The 18,900-nt window shown below is 51.9% G+C and overlaps 1 protein-coding gene across 2 annotated transcripts in view; it reads right to left on the bottom strand.

The window, feature by feature from the left end:
* Positions 1-490: 490 nt before the first annotated feature.
* HK2 (hexokinase 2) overlaps positions 491-18,900 on the bottom strand; it is a 61,428-nt gene continuing 43,018 nt past the window's right edge. For both annotated transcript variants that reach the window (XM_045788376.2, XM_087863606.1), the window contains exons 8-18: positions 16,841-16,996; positions 15,276-15,509; positions 13,751-14,055; positions 12,086-12,234; positions 11,715-11,834; positions 8,197-8,292; positions 7,635-7,734; positions 7,355-7,538; positions 5,909-6,064; positions 4,513-4,746; positions 491-2,741 (exon numbers count right to left, since the gene is read on the bottom strand). In XM_045788376.2, coding sequence (XP_045644332.1) covers positions 2,597-2,741; positions 4,513-4,746; positions 5,909-6,064; positions 7,355-7,538; positions 7,635-7,734; positions 8,197-8,292; positions 11,715-11,834; positions 12,086-12,234; positions 13,751-14,055; positions 15,276-15,509; positions 16,841-16,996 — 1,879 coding nt within the window. In that variant the 3' untranslated portion in view covers positions 491-2,596. The remainder of the gene's footprint in view (positions 2,742-4,512; positions 4,747-5,908; positions 6,065-7,354; positions 7,539-7,634; positions 7,735-8,196; positions 8,293-11,714; positions 11,835-12,085; positions 12,235-13,750; positions 14,056-15,275; positions 15,510-16,840; positions 16,997-18,900) is intronic.

Below are 18,900 nucleotides of genomic sequence, written 5' to 3'. Positions count from 1 at the left end.
AAACAGGGCTGTGTCCACGGGGGTCAGTAGGATCTAGTGAGGAAGGGATTCCCGGGTTTGTATTTGGTTTATTGGAGAGAGGGGAAAGGTAAGGAGAGGACAGAGGTACATGCTTTTTAGATGTTCACGTAGGTAAGGGCTTTCCATCCTGAATGTGAGTCACATGCCTCCAGACACCAGCCAGAGCCCCTGAGGCCTCTGCTAACGGCTCAGCCAAACTCCCTCGACAGCAGCTCTTCTTCACTGATGCTTGAAAGCTAGGGGCTCAAAAATGGCCTAGGAAAGGTCATCTATCCTCCAGTTCCATTGGAACTGAGTTTCTGAGAAGAGAACTCTCTGGGGTCAAGACCAAGTCTTGGCCACATGCCTGTCCAGCAAGCCCATACAGTCAAAATCGAGATACTCATTCATTCTTCGGACCAGCCAGGAAGTACTAGTATGCCCCAAAGATGACGGCACTCTTAAAAATCCTCATGAAGCACACATTGGATATTTTGGAAAATGTTAAAATTTATTAATAGTTAACATCACATAGTTAATTCAACTAGCTCTTTATTATACATGACAACATCTTTACTAGACTGAGTGCTCGAAGATTTGAGATTCACTGTATTTACATCAGGCAAAGCAGCATCAGCAAGGAACTGTCACCTAACTGTGGGAACACAGACATTCAAAATGCATTTTCGTTTTTGGAAACCAACAACACACCTTGAATAGCCACACACACACACAGCTCTACTTAAAAAAAAAAAGGTGCAATTTCACAGACAGTGCCTAATTTTCAAGTTTAAAAGTTAAAATTCATCTCTACTTCTTGGGCATTCTTTAGTGATACGCACATCTAGGCGCTGTTCTCTCAGTACAAGGGTGACAAATGTGCAAAGCCGGGTGCTATAGAGTCCCTCTTTCCTTCCTTGTTGTGATCTTTGATTCCCACTCAAGAGTGTTCTAGGGCCATTCCCTCCTTACCGTGTAGTTGCCGTGTGTGGGTGTGCACATTTTAGGGAGGAAGTGGTGTTCGGATTCAGAACGAACTGCACTCCTGAAACGTAGAGCATGGAAGATTTTATGCCACCCCACTCCTACCACCCCCACTCACAGTTTGAAATAAATACTGTGTATATAAAAACAGCTCAGCCTAGAGAAGCCCTCGGACAACACTTCTTGGAAAAACATTTACAAAACAGACCAATTTTGCTAGGAGGGCACAAATCCGCCTTTAAAAGTGTTGTCCCTGAGGTTTCCTTCGTTTGATTGTTTCATTGTTTGGTTTTGGTTTGCTATTAACAGTGAGACAGAATTTTTTTAAGAAATGCTCTTGGTGGCTTCCTTTATCTCCTTAGAGAGCTTAAAGATACTACTGACTGCCCTAAGAACGACGATTCCCAAGCAATGCGTCTGTCTGAAAGGATTCCTGTTTGCTTTGGTTAAGAGCCCGTGTAATATTGCCCCAGGAAGGTCTAGACAGAGCAGCCAGTTGCTGTGGCTTCTGAGCCAAAGACCCAGCTTCACTCACTGTGCCCTCCTTCCACGTTTTCCAGTCTGCAGGCTAAAGAGGAGCCGGGAAGGAGCTACTTAGCCATTCACTCACCCTGAAGAGGCTTCCCTTCTCTCCCCGCAGGCGAATGAGGTATTTCTAGTAACCTGTCAGTATCTTCATCTTCCATCCTGTAACTACGTAGACTCATCTAGTACAAAGGCCAAGTCTGAAAAGACCCTGGGTATTTATTTACATAACACATTGACATATAAATACATTACATACAACCAATCATTACATACAGTGTCAAGATAAAGGAACAGATGTACTTCATGAACTAAATAAATTTCAAACATAAATTAAAATGAAAATAGAGTTGTTTCCACTTCTGGAGGAAAAATTTTAAAAACAGACCAAAAAGTCTCCTCTGCCCCAAAGGTCCACTGCTCACGGAGGACTCAGGAACCCACTCGGGGCCTTGGTGTTTCTTTCTCGGATTCAGGATGCTTTAATTCCAGGACAAGCATCCGCTGGAACCCACCAGGCTGTAAAGCAGGTTAAAGAGAGGCTGCCACGTGGCTATCCACGGATTTCCCCCCATTGCTGCCTCTCCTCCCACCCCTGCCCCTTCTGCCTGTGGGACAATCAGGCTGGAGTTAGTGGAGATCCCTCCAGATCTTAGGGGAGAAACAGTATCGGCCTCCGTGCTGGGGAGTGCTCTTCACCTAGAAATATCATGTTCAGGGTCCATGGTGAAGCCACCATTTATCTTTTCATTAGTGTCCCCATCCTGTAGGATTATTCAGGGACTTGGTATTTAGCCAGGGGGATTACTAAAGGTTAAAATTTGTCTTGAGTTTTAAAAAGAACCAGTAGGAATAGTTGTGACAAGCATGAACAAGTCCTTACTTCAAAACATATTTATCTCAGGAGGGCCAAGGCTCGGGCACTGAACTCAACAGTGAGTATCCGCAGAGACCACACCCAGTCCCACAGGCTCCTCTCTGCCAAGGAAAAGCCCAGGGGCCCATCTCTGACACAGGGGATGACATCTTATAATTTAAAGCAGGGAAGAGGGGGAGCCAGAGGAAGTCCCTTCCGATTCCAGGGACTCTATCGCTGGCCAGCCTCGCGGATGCGGCAGGCCACAGCAGTGATGAGAGCCGCCCCCTTCCCGCTGCCGTCCTCTGACTCCAGGAAGGACACGTCACATTTCGGAGCCAAGTCCTTCACCGTCTCATGCATGACTTTGGCAAAGCTGTGAACGTTGGGAGGAAGACACAGGAAAAAAAAACACCTTAGTCATGATTGATTTGTGTCCCCCAAGATAAGATCCTATGAAGTGATGCTGGAACCCCAGGAACTATTAAGACGAGCAAAAGGATGACAGCTACTGGGTACTAAACACTCACTGTGAATTGTGTATCAGAAAACCAAGGCTCCGAGCGGCTAGCAACATGCCCGGATTCTAGGTCACAGCAGGCAAGTGGGGAGCTGAGAGCCACCGGGAGGCAACTGTCTGAGATTCTCGAGGTTGTGCTCTTAAAACTCACCAGTGGAAGAGCGGTTCAAGGGTCATGGGCTCCACAGGTGTGACGTGCACAGCCTGTCCCTGAACTCTGGAAGGAAGACCAAGCCCCATGCACATGACACTTTATTTCCCAGGGGTACGGACTCTCCCAGACCCACATCTAATCCAAAACATCATTAAAGATGAAAGGAGCAGGCTCAGGGGGTTGCTGCTGGCACACTGTGATCGTAGAGCCTTTCAGTATGGGATTAGAGGAAGAGTCACCATGTCCCCCAACATAGCAGGGTCAGGATGCCCTGGTCATCTATGAAATAAGCCTCAGTGCTAGGGGCTTGTCTTCTGTCCCCCTCCCCACCCTCATCTGGGACCAAGACTCCCACTTATGAGGCACTGATCACCAAGAGAAGGGGCTTGGAACTACAAGTTCCTTTCCACTAACTGTGTGAACTCAGCTCCTCGAGAGAGTCATGGTGAGAGCGGGCAACATGTCAGTCGGGGGCTCTCTATGCTCACTCTGTCCCACCTCCTGCCCAGACCGGGGTAACAGCTCTGTTCTAACTTTGCTCCGAAGAGCTTCCAGGGAAAAAGGAGTGGGGCACTTCCTGAATTCAAAACGATTTACTCAAAACATATGCAAATGAGTGAAGAAGGGAGAGGAATAATGGTTGATGAGAGGAGAAGAAGAGAGATGGAGGGACAGGGAAAAGTGTAGAAAGAAAAGGGAATTCAGTGCTTCCACACTGGGGGAGTTCGAGGGACATGCTTTCTCTGAAGAGCCGGACGGCAGATGCGCTTTCAGCTTTGCAGGCCAACTACTCGCCATTGTAGAGTGAAAGCAGCCAGAGATGACACATCCATGAGTGCGCATGGCCACGTTCCAATAAAACTTTATTTACAAAAACAGTCGTGGCTCTAGTCCGCCAGCCCCCACGCCAGACTGTAGAAAATACCTCTCTGGAGTTCCAGCACACATTCCCAGAATGTTCACAGGAGCACTCTTTGTAACAGACAAAATCTAGAAATAAGCCAATACCCATTAGCAACACAATAAACTACAGTATACTCATTCAAAGGTATGCTCCACAGCCCTGAAAATTCGGGAACTCCAACTTCACACTTCAATGTGGATGCGTCTCAAAACTATACAAGCCAGTCCCGGAAGGAGAGATGCCGGAGGATTCCCCTGATGGCAGGTTCAAATGTAAGGAAAACGAAACAGTAGCAATGCAAACACAGATACACGGGGAGAGGCAGCTGGGGACTGAGTCCCCAGAGCACACCCCCTGGCAGGGGACCCCGAGTCCTCCAAGCTGGGTGGTCAAACACAGGCTTACTTCTGGTTATTAAACTTTAAAGTGTCTATGTTATATACACTCATTTGGAATGCCGGGTGGTTTGCTAGAAAATAAAAAGAGAGTGAGAGAGAGGGAGAGAAGGGAAAGCAAGGAAAGAAGAGATGGAGAGAGATAGGCAGGGAGAGGGGAGGTTAGGCACTCACTGGGGATGTAGCTTGTAGAGGGTCCCATCCACGCCCACGGTCACTTTGAGGGTGTCCAGCCCCCGGTTTTCTCGTATCTTGTCCACCACGGCGGCCATGCCCGCACCACAGAGCTGGGCCGCCCGCCGCGCCACCACGGTGCACACCTCTTTGACAATGATGCTGTCGTCACAGGTGCTCTCGAGCCCCAGGTGGCGCAGGATGGCGCGCACCTGCAGCAGGGCCAGGCAGTCACTGTGGGGGGGGGGGTACAGCGAGTGGTCAGTCACATACACGAGGGGCTGGTGGCCCACACGCCGGGTGGCTCCTGTTCTTGAACTCAGTCCAGGAACCCATGCTCATCCCACTGGACCCCACAGAGGCCCTCCTGAGTGTGACAGAAACGCTGAGAAACAGCTATTTCCACCTGGCCCAGGTGAGGCAGGGCACTGCTACCGACAACAGGTACTCAAGAAAACAGGACAGTCACTGTCTCGTTTTCCACTCATTTGGAAAGAAGAAAGGCACTGAGGATGCCCGTAGCTGGTATTTTTGGCTGCAAAGCTCTTTCCTACCCATCTCCTCCGTGTTGTTCACGGGTCAACAGGACAGGCAGCCCCTAGCTCCCAGCACAGATCCCTCTTCTATTTCTACGCCCCCTCCCAGGGTGGGCTGATGGCAACTCTTTATGAAACAAATGTGAATCGAATTGTAAGAAGAATATAAACCCTATTATACCAAGGGAACTCTCTTAGAACTCCAGAATCGGCTTCCTGCCCTCGAATGGACATGCAAACTCGAACAGACTCTCTTCACTGGTGCAGGTGCCCTGCCCCCCCCCCCGGGCCCCTCACCGCTTCCTGCTTTCCCACCCCCTGAGAGCAGTGCGCGGCAGTCATTGGTCAAGGGCTCTGCAAGTCCCCATTCTAATTTGGAGCCGACTTTGCTGCCATGATTGGACGGGAGGAGGGAGGTTTTGCTTTAACGAGCCACCGCGTAGCCTGATTTCTGCTTGCCTGGCATGACAGCCTCCCCTCGATCCTGCTTGTCCTGTCACCGCAGTTAAGACGCACACCCCCCCCCGCCAAGTGCTTTAATAGGCTTTAAGAGGCTACCTCCTCCATGTGTTTGATTTATATCTCGTGAACAGGTATCTTCCCACCTTTGGTAATGGGCCTATAACCCAACAATATTACTTTGCATGGACTCCCCACAGCTCAGCAGGATTTTTCATGCTTAAAATGCCAACTATCCATGTGTCACTTTAAATAAACAGTATAGGGATGAAGGTCTCTACAACCAAACTGACCTGTCTATAAGTCATACCCTGATCTTACCTGAGCTCCGGAAATCCTTCAGCTTGCTGCCCATGGGAGGGAGGACACGGTCCCACCCAACCCCGGGCCCAAATGCTCACCTCTCAATCTGAGACAGGAACTTGGTTTCAAAGATTCCTCTTGTCTTGAGCCGCTCTGAGATGCGGCCACGGAAGAGCAGCCCACGCTTGGTGAAATCGATGAGGATGTTACGGACAATCTCACCCAAGTACATGCCACTGATCATTTTCTCGAACCTGCAATGCAGATAATGTTCCCGGAGGTTACGTAGGAAGGTGAGATGCCCGGAACATTAGCAGGCAGAGGGCTTGCAGATCCCCCTGGGTGGGAAAGGAAGTGCTACTCCATTCACTTGGGCAGGATTCCTGGTGTCTGCACACAATGACCCTCAGCCTTTTGCAAACTGACCAGTGCCTGCCTGAGGCCCATGGGGATCCCTGGGATCATCCCAATTTCTGGGCTCATCACCTTCCAATGCTTACTCCCAACTCCTCAAGGAGGAAACCACACCCAAAGCCCACCTCCTAGAAAAGGGCAGGATGCTGAGTCTTAAGAATGAACTTCACCAGGCGTTCAGCAGGCTTTCTCTCCAAGCCGAGACATCATTAAACTCAAGTAACTAGTGCCAACTGGAGAACCCGTCTTGGCCACTAGAACTGAATGTGACTACTCAGAGGCTTGAGGGTCTTCTCGCCCTGCATAGTGCCTTTAAAGAAGTTGAGACCCCCAGTTTCAACCCAGACCCCCAGCGCCACTCCATCTTGTCTCACCCTTTGTTTCATTAATGACACCTGTCTGGCCCCTAGAAGCATTTCAGTCTGTGACCTCTACTCTGGACAAAAGTGTGTTCTGCAGAACTATGGCCCCTGACCATACCCAGTTAGGAAACGCTACACATCGTCCCAGTGGGAAGTGTGCTGGATCTTAACTACCATCCCGCAGCTCAGAGCCCCTCCCCGCCATCCTGGGGGCTTTGTGAGGCTGGGGCTGGCCATTGTCCAGTCCTGACAACTGAGGGTGCTACATACTGGATGGAGGAAGAGAAGCCTTCCTGTCTGCTTCCTGCTCCTCTCTGCCACGCCAGCTTCTTCACCCTACTATCAGCAGATGTCTACTGTTCCCCACTGTCCCAGACCTAGGTTTTAGCAGCCTCTCTCTCTCTCTCTCTCTCTCCTGTTCTCACAGGCGGGGGGGAAGGGAGGCTACTTCTAGCATTTCCTAGCTCTGTGTTCCTCGGTGTCCCCTTTTCATCCCTCTAAAACCAATGTGACTGATTCCTTATAGGAAATGCTCCTCAAAACACAACTATTTTGACTTGTTTTCCCAAATGAACTTTGAAGGCGTCACAGTCCAGCAGGGAGAACTTTCCAGATGCATCTGACAAGGAACCCTTTCCAAGAAAACTTCCCCTCTTCACATGTCAAAAATGAGTGTCCTGGGATTTGCTGTTGTCAAGGATCTGCTCACTCATCACCGTGTAGTTTTGGGGTACACGTACCAGGACCCACACGAACTGGGGTACCTACCTCTGTCTGCCAGGGTTGAGGGAAAGCTCATCCACAGCCACATCAAATTCCGTGCGGAAGTCATCGAGGCATCCGTTGTCCCCGAAGGCCCCCCACTCCATGTTGACACACATCCGGCCCTCTTCCCCCTCCACCAGCTCCACGTTCCGCATCTCCTCCATGTAGCAGGCGTTGCTGCCTGTGCCTGCCAACCGCAAACACGTCAGAGCCTCACCCTGCACCACCCTCCCTCCACCTGCACCTGTGGGTCACGACCCAGGAACGACAGCCGGGTCCTTACCAACGATGAGGCCAACTTCACAGTGAGGGTCTTCATAGCCACAGGTCATCATAGTCCCGACCGTGTCATTCACCACGGCAACCACGTCCAGGTCAAACTCCTGAGAGGGCAAAAGCAGAATCCCAGTCCACCAATGAGCCCCAACATTTTCCTGACACTTGCAAGGGAGATTTGTATGTATATAAAGTGTATTTTATACAGCATAGCTCATTCTGTCTTTTCATTCAGGTCCCCACTCAAACGTCACCTCCTCAGAGACGTTCCTGGTTGTGCAATTTAAGAGTGCCCTTCTCTAGCCCACTCACCCTGTCCTCACCTGACTTCCTTTTTCTTCCCAGCACGACAGCACCTGACATTAGCTCATGGGTTTGTTTATAGCACAGGGTGTGCTGTGGTCATTCTGGAATCCCCAGTGCCAGGAGCAGGGCTTGACACACAGGGGACACTCAATCATCACGGAAGGATCACGCTAATCTCCCCTTAGCCCATGCACCCGCACCCAACATTTGCCCACTTTGCGAACACTGGGCATTCCAGGCTTCATGCCGCGCGGCTGTCCCACCTCTCGCCGGTGGATGGCCTCCTTCAGCAGCGTGACCACGTCCTCTCCCTCGCAGCCCGATGCCTTGAAGCCTTTGGTCCACTTGAGGAGGATGCTCTAAAAACATCACACAGGAGCACAGAGGAGGACATCAGCGGAGGGCTCCCGCGTCACCCCGGCGGCCCGGCTGCGCCTCCAGTTCCCAACCTCACCACCAAGTCGTACGGTCCCCGTAATAACCACCCGTCTCTCCCACACGTGATGGAGCACCTACGAGGCACGCGTCCCGTCATTTAACCCCCACAGCAAACTGCTGACATCTTTACCATTATGATGCCCCTTTTCTAGGTAACTGCGGTGCTGGCGTGACCTGCCCAAGGCCTGAAGCTTGGAGGAGAGGGGCAGGACTCACCCCCAGGCCCGCCGATTCCACGGGCCCCTAAGTACCACAGCAGTGCCCCCGCCTGGGAGAAAAGTTCTATACACGGGTTTCTTTCACCAGGAAAAGCAGTTTGCTCTGTTCTGTCCTATATTTACATCAGAAGTCAGAGTATGTCTCTTAATTGTCAAACTCCAGTTGGGCATAACAAGTGCCCTGACGGTAGGTGGGTGACAGCTAGGCCTCACACCAGCCCAGGGAGGGAAGCGCTCTCATGTCCTCAGGGATGCCATAAGCCACTGTCTTTCGGCCCCCAGGGGAAGAGAGAGATACGTGGTGGTTTTACACGCGGGAGAATTGTTTCGTGTACTGTCCCCTGGTCCCCCGTTGCTGCTGCAGCCCAGCAGGAAACAAGCACCAAGGGCTCCTGGGCCCCTTCCTGAGAGGCCAGAATCCATAAGTGCTCACTATCCACCCACAGCCAGGTTTCTCCAGGCCTGGCCTGGCCTCGCCACGAGCTGGGCATTTTATGGCCCAGGTGGGTCTGGAATGACAAGTCAACCTGCATGTGTCACACTGTGCTCGGGTCCCAGGAGTTCTGGAAAAACAAGATATAATCCCAGCACTGTCCGGCTTTACACCCTAACAACGGTGAGCTCACCTCCGCCTAACGGTCTTGCTACAAATTAGCTTCACATCTCTAATGAAACTTTGTACTTTGGCACTTTCAAGTTTACAGAATGATCAGATGACATTATTTCAGGTGATCCTTACTAATAACACATGCAGAGGCCCCTGCCGCTGGGGAGACGTGCCCCGGGCCACCAGGTGGTAGAGGCAGCTTGAGGACTCTGGGCCTCGGCACCTCCTGATTTTCCACTCAATAGGATGATCTTAGCAGAGCAGAACCCGGCTTACAGACAGGCTGAATGACAGAGAGAACCCAGCTCCTGCTTTATCTGCTCCGAATTTTTACAATGCTAGACTATATACGTGGTCCCTACGGAGACTTAGAACATACAGAATGAAATCTAATATAATGACCTGGAATCTTACCATTCAGGTAAAAACAGTGAAGTGTTCTTGGGCCGCCTGATAAATACTTCAAGACAGATACATGTTGACATGAAAAGTAAGGTGTGTCTACTTAAAAATATTTCAGGAGGTAAAGCCTGGAAGTAAGTATACTGGAGTGCTATGTTCTCATCTTCTTATGAACTGAGGTTTTTACGGGTTTCTATATTGTAGAGACTATCTTTTTCTTAAAAAATTTGTGAGTCTTCCCATTGGTTTTTTTTCCCCCATCATTGAAATTTCTTCCAAAAAATACTAGCTGCTGATACGAGGCAGTGGAGGGCTCAGAATTTATTAACTATTTCCCAAGTGTTGAGCAATTGGCTTTGTTCATAATGTTTGCATTATGATAAGCAATGTTTCATTAAGTATCACATAAATATGTATCTGCATGTTCCCTTTGGTAAACTGACGCAAACGGAGAAGGCTTTGCAAGCCCAGTGCACGGACGCTGAGAAACATTATGTGTCGAGACAAAGGAATGAGAAAGGCTGGGAGAGGGAATCGGAGGAAGGTGGTCAAAGGTACCAGCTGCCAGTGATAAGGGAAGTGCGTGCTGTGGACGGAATGAAAACAGCGAACACTGCTGTGCAGTATATTTGAAAATTGTGAAAGAGTAGATCCTCAGAGTTCTCATTACAAGGAAAAGAAAACCACTTTTTTCTTCTTTTTCTTGTTTTGTCTCTACAGGAGATGACAGATGCTAACTAAACTTATGGCGAGCAGTTCACAGTATATGTAAGTCACATCACTGTGCTGGGCTCCTGCAACTTCTCCAGCGTGCATGCTCCCAGCTCGATAAAACTGGGAAACAACAGAGAAGCGAAAAGCAGCACTGCCCTAGGGACAGCAACACATTGGGAAATACTGCATCAGGCCAGGTTCTTCATTGCAGGACACACCAAAACCTCCACTGAACTGGTGCACGGGATGAATTCAGCTCGGAGGGAAGAAGAGGAAACACAAAACTCAGCTGAGCAACATGAAGGCCGCTGTTCCGGGACCCTGTGGCCAAGACCGAGCTCCCTGTACCTGGGACGTTTCCCACCTCCATGCTCTCCTGCACACAGCCAGGCCTGCCTGCCCTCCTTCCCCATCCACTCCCTCTTTGGACTTGGAAGGTGATCCAAGTCTCCTTCACGCTCTCCGGGCGTGTGCTCAGGTGACATCACACTGCGCATCCTCGGGCCTCCGGTACCCCATCGGTGCCCCGTTCCCACCGGCAGCTCATGCCTTCCTGCGCCTGCTTCCTCACCACCAGCACAGTTCGTGTGTGAGTCCCTAAAGCAGGAGCCGTGCCCTGTGTGCCCTGGCCACTCTGGCCACCGCACACGGTGCATTTGTGAGCACGTGTACGCTTCTAGAGGACTGACGGAGACAGAGGAACAACTGCTCAGACAACAGCATCCGAACATCTCGTGGGCCGACTGTCAACCTAGGACAAGCCCAGGCATGGTACTCAGCTCCCTCCATTCTCAACACACCACGTGCGGAGTATCTGAGCACACCAGCTCTTCACCACCTGCTCGCTCACGCAAGGCAAGAAGAAAAGGAACGAAAAGCAAAGCACGGGGCATCTAAACAACAGGAGATGAATGAAAATGTCCTGCAGAGCTGGTGAGCATCCCTGAGAACATGGGCTCAGATATCAGGAACTCGGGATTCAAATCTGGGCTTGGCCGCTCCCAAACCCTCTCATCTGGTGTGAGATACTTGCATCTCTGTACATTTTGTTTTCCTTTCTGCAAAATGGGTATACAAACACCTACCTACCTTATATGGTTGCTGTGAGGGTTAAATGAGGTAATACACATAGGAAGCCTGGCACAGAGCCTGGCATAAAGTGCTGTAAAAACGCTCACTGTTAATATTTTGATAAGCACCATCATCATCTTCCCAAAGATTGTGACCTACTTAACCTCCACCAGCTCCAACTGAATCACGCCCACCAACAGACCCCTCGTCACAACTGCTTATGAATGCCCTATCTTTTCCTTTTCTAAATTCAACTTTCTCCCTGCTCCAAACTCTGGCTGGGGCAGGGTCAGTAATGCCCACAGGCAAGCCCCGCAGGAGGCTCGGTTACCTCATCCAGGCTGTTCTGCTGGCAGGGGAAGGAGAAGGTGAAACCCAGGGGCAGGGACACGCCCTTCATGCCCATGTACTCAAGGAAGTCAGCGATGCACTGGACGATGTGGTCAAAGAGCTGTGGGGAGAAGTCAAGCTCTGAGGGAGGGGCCCAAGGCCAGGGCAGGCCGCCCCACGAGCAGGGCCTGGCTACGAGCTCGGGGGCTCCCCTCAGGAGAAACACACGCTCAGGCACAAACCCAGGGGAAGACCAGCCAGCCGGCCCACCCAGCCTCCCCTGGGACCACGGCTGAGCAGAGAAAGCACTGTCCTCCAGGGCGAGACGTGGGTATCTATGGGGTCCCCTCCCAGAGGGCCACCTTGCCTCACCTCATCCCCTGTGCCGTGCATGACCTCCTGCGGGATAGAGTAGATCTTGTTGTGCATCTCCACTCCACGCCGCTTTCCGTTCCTCACGCGCACCAGCAGGACCCGGAAGTTGGTACCCCCAAGGTCCAAGGCCAGGAAGTCACCCTTCTCTGAAAAATAAACAAGCCCGGGAAGGTGATGTGCTGGAGTGTCACCACGTCAGCACTGCAGAGAGTGACGGTCTAAAACCCTTTCCCCTAACGGAGGCCTCTCCTGGCAGCCCCTCAACACCCTCAGGGGAGAGGGACTGTGTGCTCCACCGAACAGGAAAGAAAGTAAGCCCTGCTGCTGCTGCTCAGTGGTCCTCCGATGAGTTCAGGGGGGCCCCGAAGTCACAATGAGCTCCCGGACACCAGAAATTGTGATACGTGATACTAAAAAATATCTACGGGTGCCTGGGTGGCTCAGTCGGTTAAGCGGCTGCCTTCGGCCCAGGTCATGACGCTGGGGTCCTGAGATCGAGTCCCGCAGTGTCAGGCTCCCTGCTCAGTGGGGAGCCTGCTTCTCCCTCTCCCTCTGCCCCTCCTCCCTGCCTGTGCTCTCTCTCACGTGCACGCAGTCAAATAAATAAAATCTTTAAAAAAAATCTAAACGTGTCGTTCATGCTAAATCAAAGGCCACCTTATCTTAGCTTCTAGAATACAGAAGAAACAGCAGAGTTCAACTCTTTAAAGGAAATCGAAGGGAAATCTTTTTACATGAGAAAACCCTCCTCTGTTGGGCAATCATAATGATGTGCTACGTGCCTCAAACACACTCCTCGTGCAGCCCTCAGGCAGCCAAGAAGAGAAGGCACTGCCTTTCCCTCCGATGGAGGAGGGAGACCCGGCTGAGCCAGGCTGAGTCACTCCCTCAGGCCCACGGGTCAGGAGGGGGCAGAGCAGGCACCGTGGCCCGGTCTCTGCCTGGGCACCTGCACCAACTTCACGACCCTGGGCTGCTCAATGTTAGTTCTCTGCATTGGGAAGAGACCATCATTTCTTAATGTGCAAGACCCAGACCATGGGTCAGCAATCTCTCCCTGTAAAGGGTTGGGTGGTAAACTTTTTAGGTCTCGTGAGCCACAGTCCCTGCTGTAACCACACCGCTTTGTCATGGTAGCGCAAAGCGGCCATAACAATGCGTAGACAAATGGGCATGGCTGTGTGTTCACCAAACTTTATTTAAAGAAATAGGCAGTGGGCCAGATTTAGCTCGTATGCCTTAGCATGCAACCCCTGACCTAGGCTTACAAGAACTGGCCCTGGAACCAAAATCCCTGGGTTTGAATTCCAGCTCTGCTGTGTTCCAACCATGGGAACTTGGGCAGGTTTCTTCATTTCTCTGTGCCTCAGTTTTATGACAAACACATTAGTTTGTTAACAAAATTAATTACTAATCTGTTAACAGCTAAAGATTAAATGAATTCAATATGTGTAAAATGCCCACGGAAGCGTTTGACCCATAGCAGGCGTTCAGCTAAGTGTTTATCATTATGACTATTCAATTTGTAGCAGAGGAATGCCTTGGTCGAACTTCTTGAACACTAGAATTTCCTAGTACTGTAGTTGGAGAAACACGTGCTGGTCCCAAAACGCAATGCTAAGGCGAAGGGAGTCCTCCCGGGGCACCACGGCGGTCGCCTACCTGTGCCGTCAGGCGTGGCGCACACGTAGGTGGGCAGCATCTTGACGGGGGCAATGGCGTGAGTCTCCTTGCTCAGACCTCGCTCCATTTCCACGTTCATCCTCCTCTTGACCTCCAGCAGCTGCTCGCGGCTCAGCTTCAGAGACTCCAGGGTGTTCTGGCGGGCCCGGTGTTGGTCGGCCAGCCGGTAGGCCACCGCCGTCACCATGGCCGCCCCCTTGCCGCTGCCATCCTCAGAACGCAGGAAGCGGACGTCGCAGTCGGGCACCAGGCGCCGGACGGCCTTGTGAAGACGCTTGGCAAAGCTGCAGTTGCCGTGAGAGGGGAAGAGACGGGTGTCCACAGTGAGGGTCAAGGGTGCGAAGGGCTCACCGCCTCAGCCCAAAGCCGGGAGGCGCCCGCAGGAGCAGGTGCTGCCCTGAGCAGCCTCTCCCCCTCCCCCAAGTTAGCGGCCAACACTGTGCAAGCTCGGTCGTCCGTGACCACCCCGGCTGGGGAAGGGAAAGGGCCACCGTAGGAAAGCACTACCCACTGCACACAGTCATCCCCTTCCCACAGGCCACGGCTGCTCCACCCAATACATCAGCCCCGGAATCGGGGCATTCTGACACCGCTACGACCTGTGCTTCAGTGCTCACTTCATGAGATGCTGCCTGCGAACAACCCAAAACAGAAAAAGGAGAAGCCTTCTTCTGGACTTTGGTCTCTTTGGCCAATTTCTGCCAACAATCCAAAGGTGTCTGAACAGCTCAAGACAACAGGTATGTTCAGCAAGAAACTCTCAGGTGGTGGCTGCGCTGAGCCCCAGTCTCCGGGGCCTCACTGCTCCAAGTGTGGTCTGTGGGCAGCAGCTCCCCGGCGGCCCCCGATACAGGGTCTCGGGCTGGACCCTCCTGAATCAGGATCTGCCTCTTAACAAGAACCCCAGGTGATTCACGCGCATGTTCGAAAACCTTCGGCATCAACCGATTCAGGTACTGAAGGCACATGGAACTGGTGCTCACATCCAGCGACAATGAGGTAAGTGGGCACGAAAGAGAGATCAGCCAGGTGCCAAGTGAAATTTGAATATTTTGGCACTTAGGACCCAAGGGATCAAACATGGAGGGAAGTGCAGGATCGATTCAATTCCCAGGTCAGCCAGAGAGGCTGAGCCAGCTAGGATGTCCTCTGGCAGAGGACACAGCACTTGAACGGACCACCCAAACACATGAGAGTCAAGGAAGCAAGTACAGAGGAACCCTAACTCCTCAACAAGAGGGTGGCGGAGCCCTGTGGCCAGGAGAGCCTGGCTAGAGCTCCAGGCATCGGGAGCCCGCAGAACTCACCTCCACCCCCGCCAAGGACGCCACCCTCCCAACCCCCACATGCCCAGCTGGGAGCTCATCCTACAAAGCCCCTCAACGCCACGGTCCATCTCCACCGCCCCAGAATGCAACACGGAGTTGCCGTGGAGTCACTAGGGTCTCTCGCAGGCCTGTCAGGGGTCCCCGCGTGCTCTGGGGGTCCGGGCAGGCTGACTCACTGTGGGTGCTTCTTGTAGACAGAGCCATCCACCCCAATGGTGGAGCGCAGCCGCTCCTCGCCCTTGTTCTCCTTGATGCGCCGCAGCACGGCCGCCAGGGTGGCCGCGCACAGGCTGGCTGAGCGCGTAGACACGATCTGGCAGATCCGGTGAGTGGCCACGCAGTCCTCCTGTGTCGGGTCCATGCCCAGCCGCACCAGCACCTCACGCGCCTTCCGGGTGCCGTCCTTCTCCCTGGGAAAGAAAAGGACAGTGTGTGGGCACGTGTCCAACCCACTGCGGCCAGTGGGAGGGAGTGACAAAGAAACCACTCAGCTCCAGCAAACACCATCTCCCAGGGAGGACAGACACCCCCTCGTGGCTCTGCCCATCGATAGGAAGACAGAACAAGGGGAAAACACAACAGAGCCAACAGGAGGCTCCTCTCCCAGACACACACACACACACACACACACACACACACACACACACACACACACACACACTGCTCAGGTGCTTCCTTTTCCCAATGCGAAAAGCAGTATTTTTTATGCACATACTATGTAAGGACAAGGCGCTGTTCTTATGGCTTCACACACCAAGGGGGGGTGTGCGTGTGTGTGTGTATGAGAGAGAGAGAGAGAGAGAATGAGCTAGAGAGAGAGAGAGAGAGAGCGAGCTATGTTTGCTTATCTAAGGGTAGAAGGAACAGTGTCCCTGCCACCAACCACCCAGCTGCGGAGCCCACCCCATTTTTTATGAAGCTGTCAGCTCATTGCCTTTCACGGGGGGCTGGCACTGCCTTAACCTACACTAGAGACCGTGCTAGTGTCCGCTGCCATGAACTGAGCAGTCTTCTTAGGGGAGCAAAGTGCCTCACAAGTATGCACCCTTCCATCCCCTCGGGGTTTAACAAGCAGGCACAATTCCCTCAAGCGTTTCCACTTGAGGTCACTGGAACAGTTTCACAGCTCCCTTTAGCACCCAATTCCCCTCCTCTCCGCCATCTGGTCTCTGAAACAACAGGGCCTCCTCAAGCAACAAGTGGAACTCTCAAAAACAGGAAACTGGTCCTAACTCTTTGGATACTGTTAATTGAAAAACAAAAGTCAGGCCATCTCACTCCCACCCATGCCACTCTCTGAAATGCAGGCCTCAGCTATACCTACTGGGACTAAATGGGTAAATCGTAGGGCCATCCAAAGACCTATTCTTCTGTTAGAGAAGCAGGGGTGAGGACAGAGCCCGTTTGGAGAATCACCAACAGAGAAGGAAATGTCAGAGCTTCAGGAGAAGGGAAAGAAGTAGATGGATGAGTCACCCAGGGGCCCACTGGAAGCCTCCGGCATTAAGCCAAGCCCCACTCCCACCCATGCAGCACCAGGAGCCACTTGGGTAGTGGACAAGGGTAGACACCATCTGAAAAGTTGAAGTCAAGCCAGAGGCCTGCCATGGCCCACGTCGTGCAAGACCCTCTTGCTGGCCAAATCTGAAGGGTCAAGGGCCAGTTCCCCTCCTCATTCCCCAACGGCCGGTCCACTCTTCCGGGGGAGACCCAGTGAACAGAGAGGGGCCTGGAAGCTTACCCTTCAATGTCTGAAACGTCTTTGGTCTCAAACTGGCCAGTGGTAAGGAGCCCTGGGCTGACCTTCCCCCCAAAGAGCAGCTCTTCCTTGGCCATCTTCACCAGGATAAGCCTCACCAGTTCTCCCATGTACATCCCACTGATCATCTTCTCAAATCTGCAGGGATACAGACCAAACAATGAAGAACAGTCCCTGCTATGCACAAACTCACAACTCGCCCGTGGAGGCAACATGCACGCACGGGAAGCTGGTGCACACTGCGGGGCTGACTTGTGTGGCATTGCTGAGACTAAGATGTGCAGAGACCTGACAGCTCGGGGGAGGCTACAGGGTCGGCGGCGTCTGCTCCATCTCTGCAGGCCGGTGGGCCTTCAACTATGGAGGGGACGGGCCTTTAGCAGCCAAACTAAACATCCAAGGGATGCGGAACATTGTGGAACAGCCTGAATTCTAGGGAAAGTAAGTTACATATAGGGTAGTGACTTCTAAATTTGTTTTTTCTGTAGCAAGGAAATCCTTTTTTAAAATGAAACCGTATGAGGAACCTCAATATTTATACACAAGAGAAAGAGCCCAATATGCTCCAATTAGCAGCAGGGGCCCAGCAACATCTCACACTGCCCTCCCCTTGCAAGGTCATTTGTGGATTCCTAGAAGACAGGGTGAAAACAACCTGGGGGCGGGGGGGGGGGAGATGGGATGAGAAGGGCAGGTTGGGACAGAGGAGAAGACGCTCTAAATGTCAGATGGTCGTGGGAATCTTGGAGTAGGACACGTTGGAAGTTTCTGAGCAGGCAGGTGACAAGATAAAGGCATGTTCTAGAAAGGGAGAGGGCTGCCCCCCAGAGAGCAATCAGCTAATTTATTTTTTCAACACTAGGTGATGCTGTTTTCTTTAGAAGCCAGTGTTTCTGGCTCAACCGGTGTGATAGGCGAAACCTCCCCCATTCTTTGTGGCAAAGAAGGCCCTTTCTTGGTATCAAAGGACCTGGGGCCTAGAAAGGAGGCCCCCCTAGGGCCAGCGGACACTACCTAGGCTGGGCTTCAGCGAAGAAACCCAGAGTGGGGGTGCTGAAGGGATTATGACGTCACCTGGTACAATCTATGAGAGAGGAAGCCAGGCCCTCAGGAAGTGACTCGCTGGAGACCCAGGGCTAGGTATGGCCAAACTAGAGCTAAGTGCAGAGCTGGCAAAACTGCTTGAGCAGAGGGTGCATTTAAAAGGTTCAAGCACCAGCACAGGCACGCTGTGTGGGGGGCAGCCTGGCTCTAACAGTAAGGGACTCGTGTGTCTGCCTCTAAACCTTCTCCAAAACAGCTAGTTTGATGGCAGATGGAGACGGGTCCCGTGGGGCTCCGAATCATGGGTGACTTACAAAAGCTTTTATTCCCGTTGTTTTTTTTTTTAATTAAACCTTTGTTTCAGTCAACAGTTAAAAAATATTTATTTAGAAATACATCAAGAGTGGGGAAAAAGTTCCTCCTGGAGCCCAATAATGACTTCAGGGCCACCACGGCTAACACTGTATAGTCTGTGTCCTCCCAGCCTTCGATTTGTCTAAGGCTGAGCCAGTGGTGTGTTGCCAGGGCCGGGCTGGCCATTCTGTCTTCAGATACTTTTAAGGGCATACAGCTCCTCTGAATGGCTTGGGTGTGCCTCATTCGTGGAGGCAGACCCTGAGCGAATGACTTTTCAGCCCCTAAGTTTTCAGAAGCCATGGCAGACACAGCTACAGTTTCCTATGAAAGTTACAAGTGGACTCGTGCTTCAATGTGTGGGAGAAGCTCGTGACTTAGATAAACCGTGCCTTGAGGAAGCAAGGATGCTCCCTGTAAAGAAAAAGACAGCCCACTGCTGAGCTGGCTTACAGAGCTGCGTTTTCCTCTCTGAGCAGAGATCTATGCCAGAAGCTTTCCTGCAACAGTCACAGCACCAAGAAGACAGAGGGGGCCTGAATTGCTCAAAACATGTTGCAACTGCCTTCGGAGCTTACAGCAATCCCTGTTTCAAGATCTTTAATATGGACATTGGGCCAATGTTGGTGTAATAATGACAGCGA

This window comes from Ursus americanus, chromosome 7 (assembly GCF_024610735.1).
Source record: "Ursus americanus isolate L20-20 chromosome 7, mUrsAme1.1.p, whole genome shotgun sequence".
NCBI classification, from domain to species: Eukaryota; Metazoa; Chordata; class Mammalia; order Carnivora; family Ursidae; genus Ursus; species Ursus americanus.
This window is presented reverse-complemented; position numbering and strand designations above follow the sequence as displayed.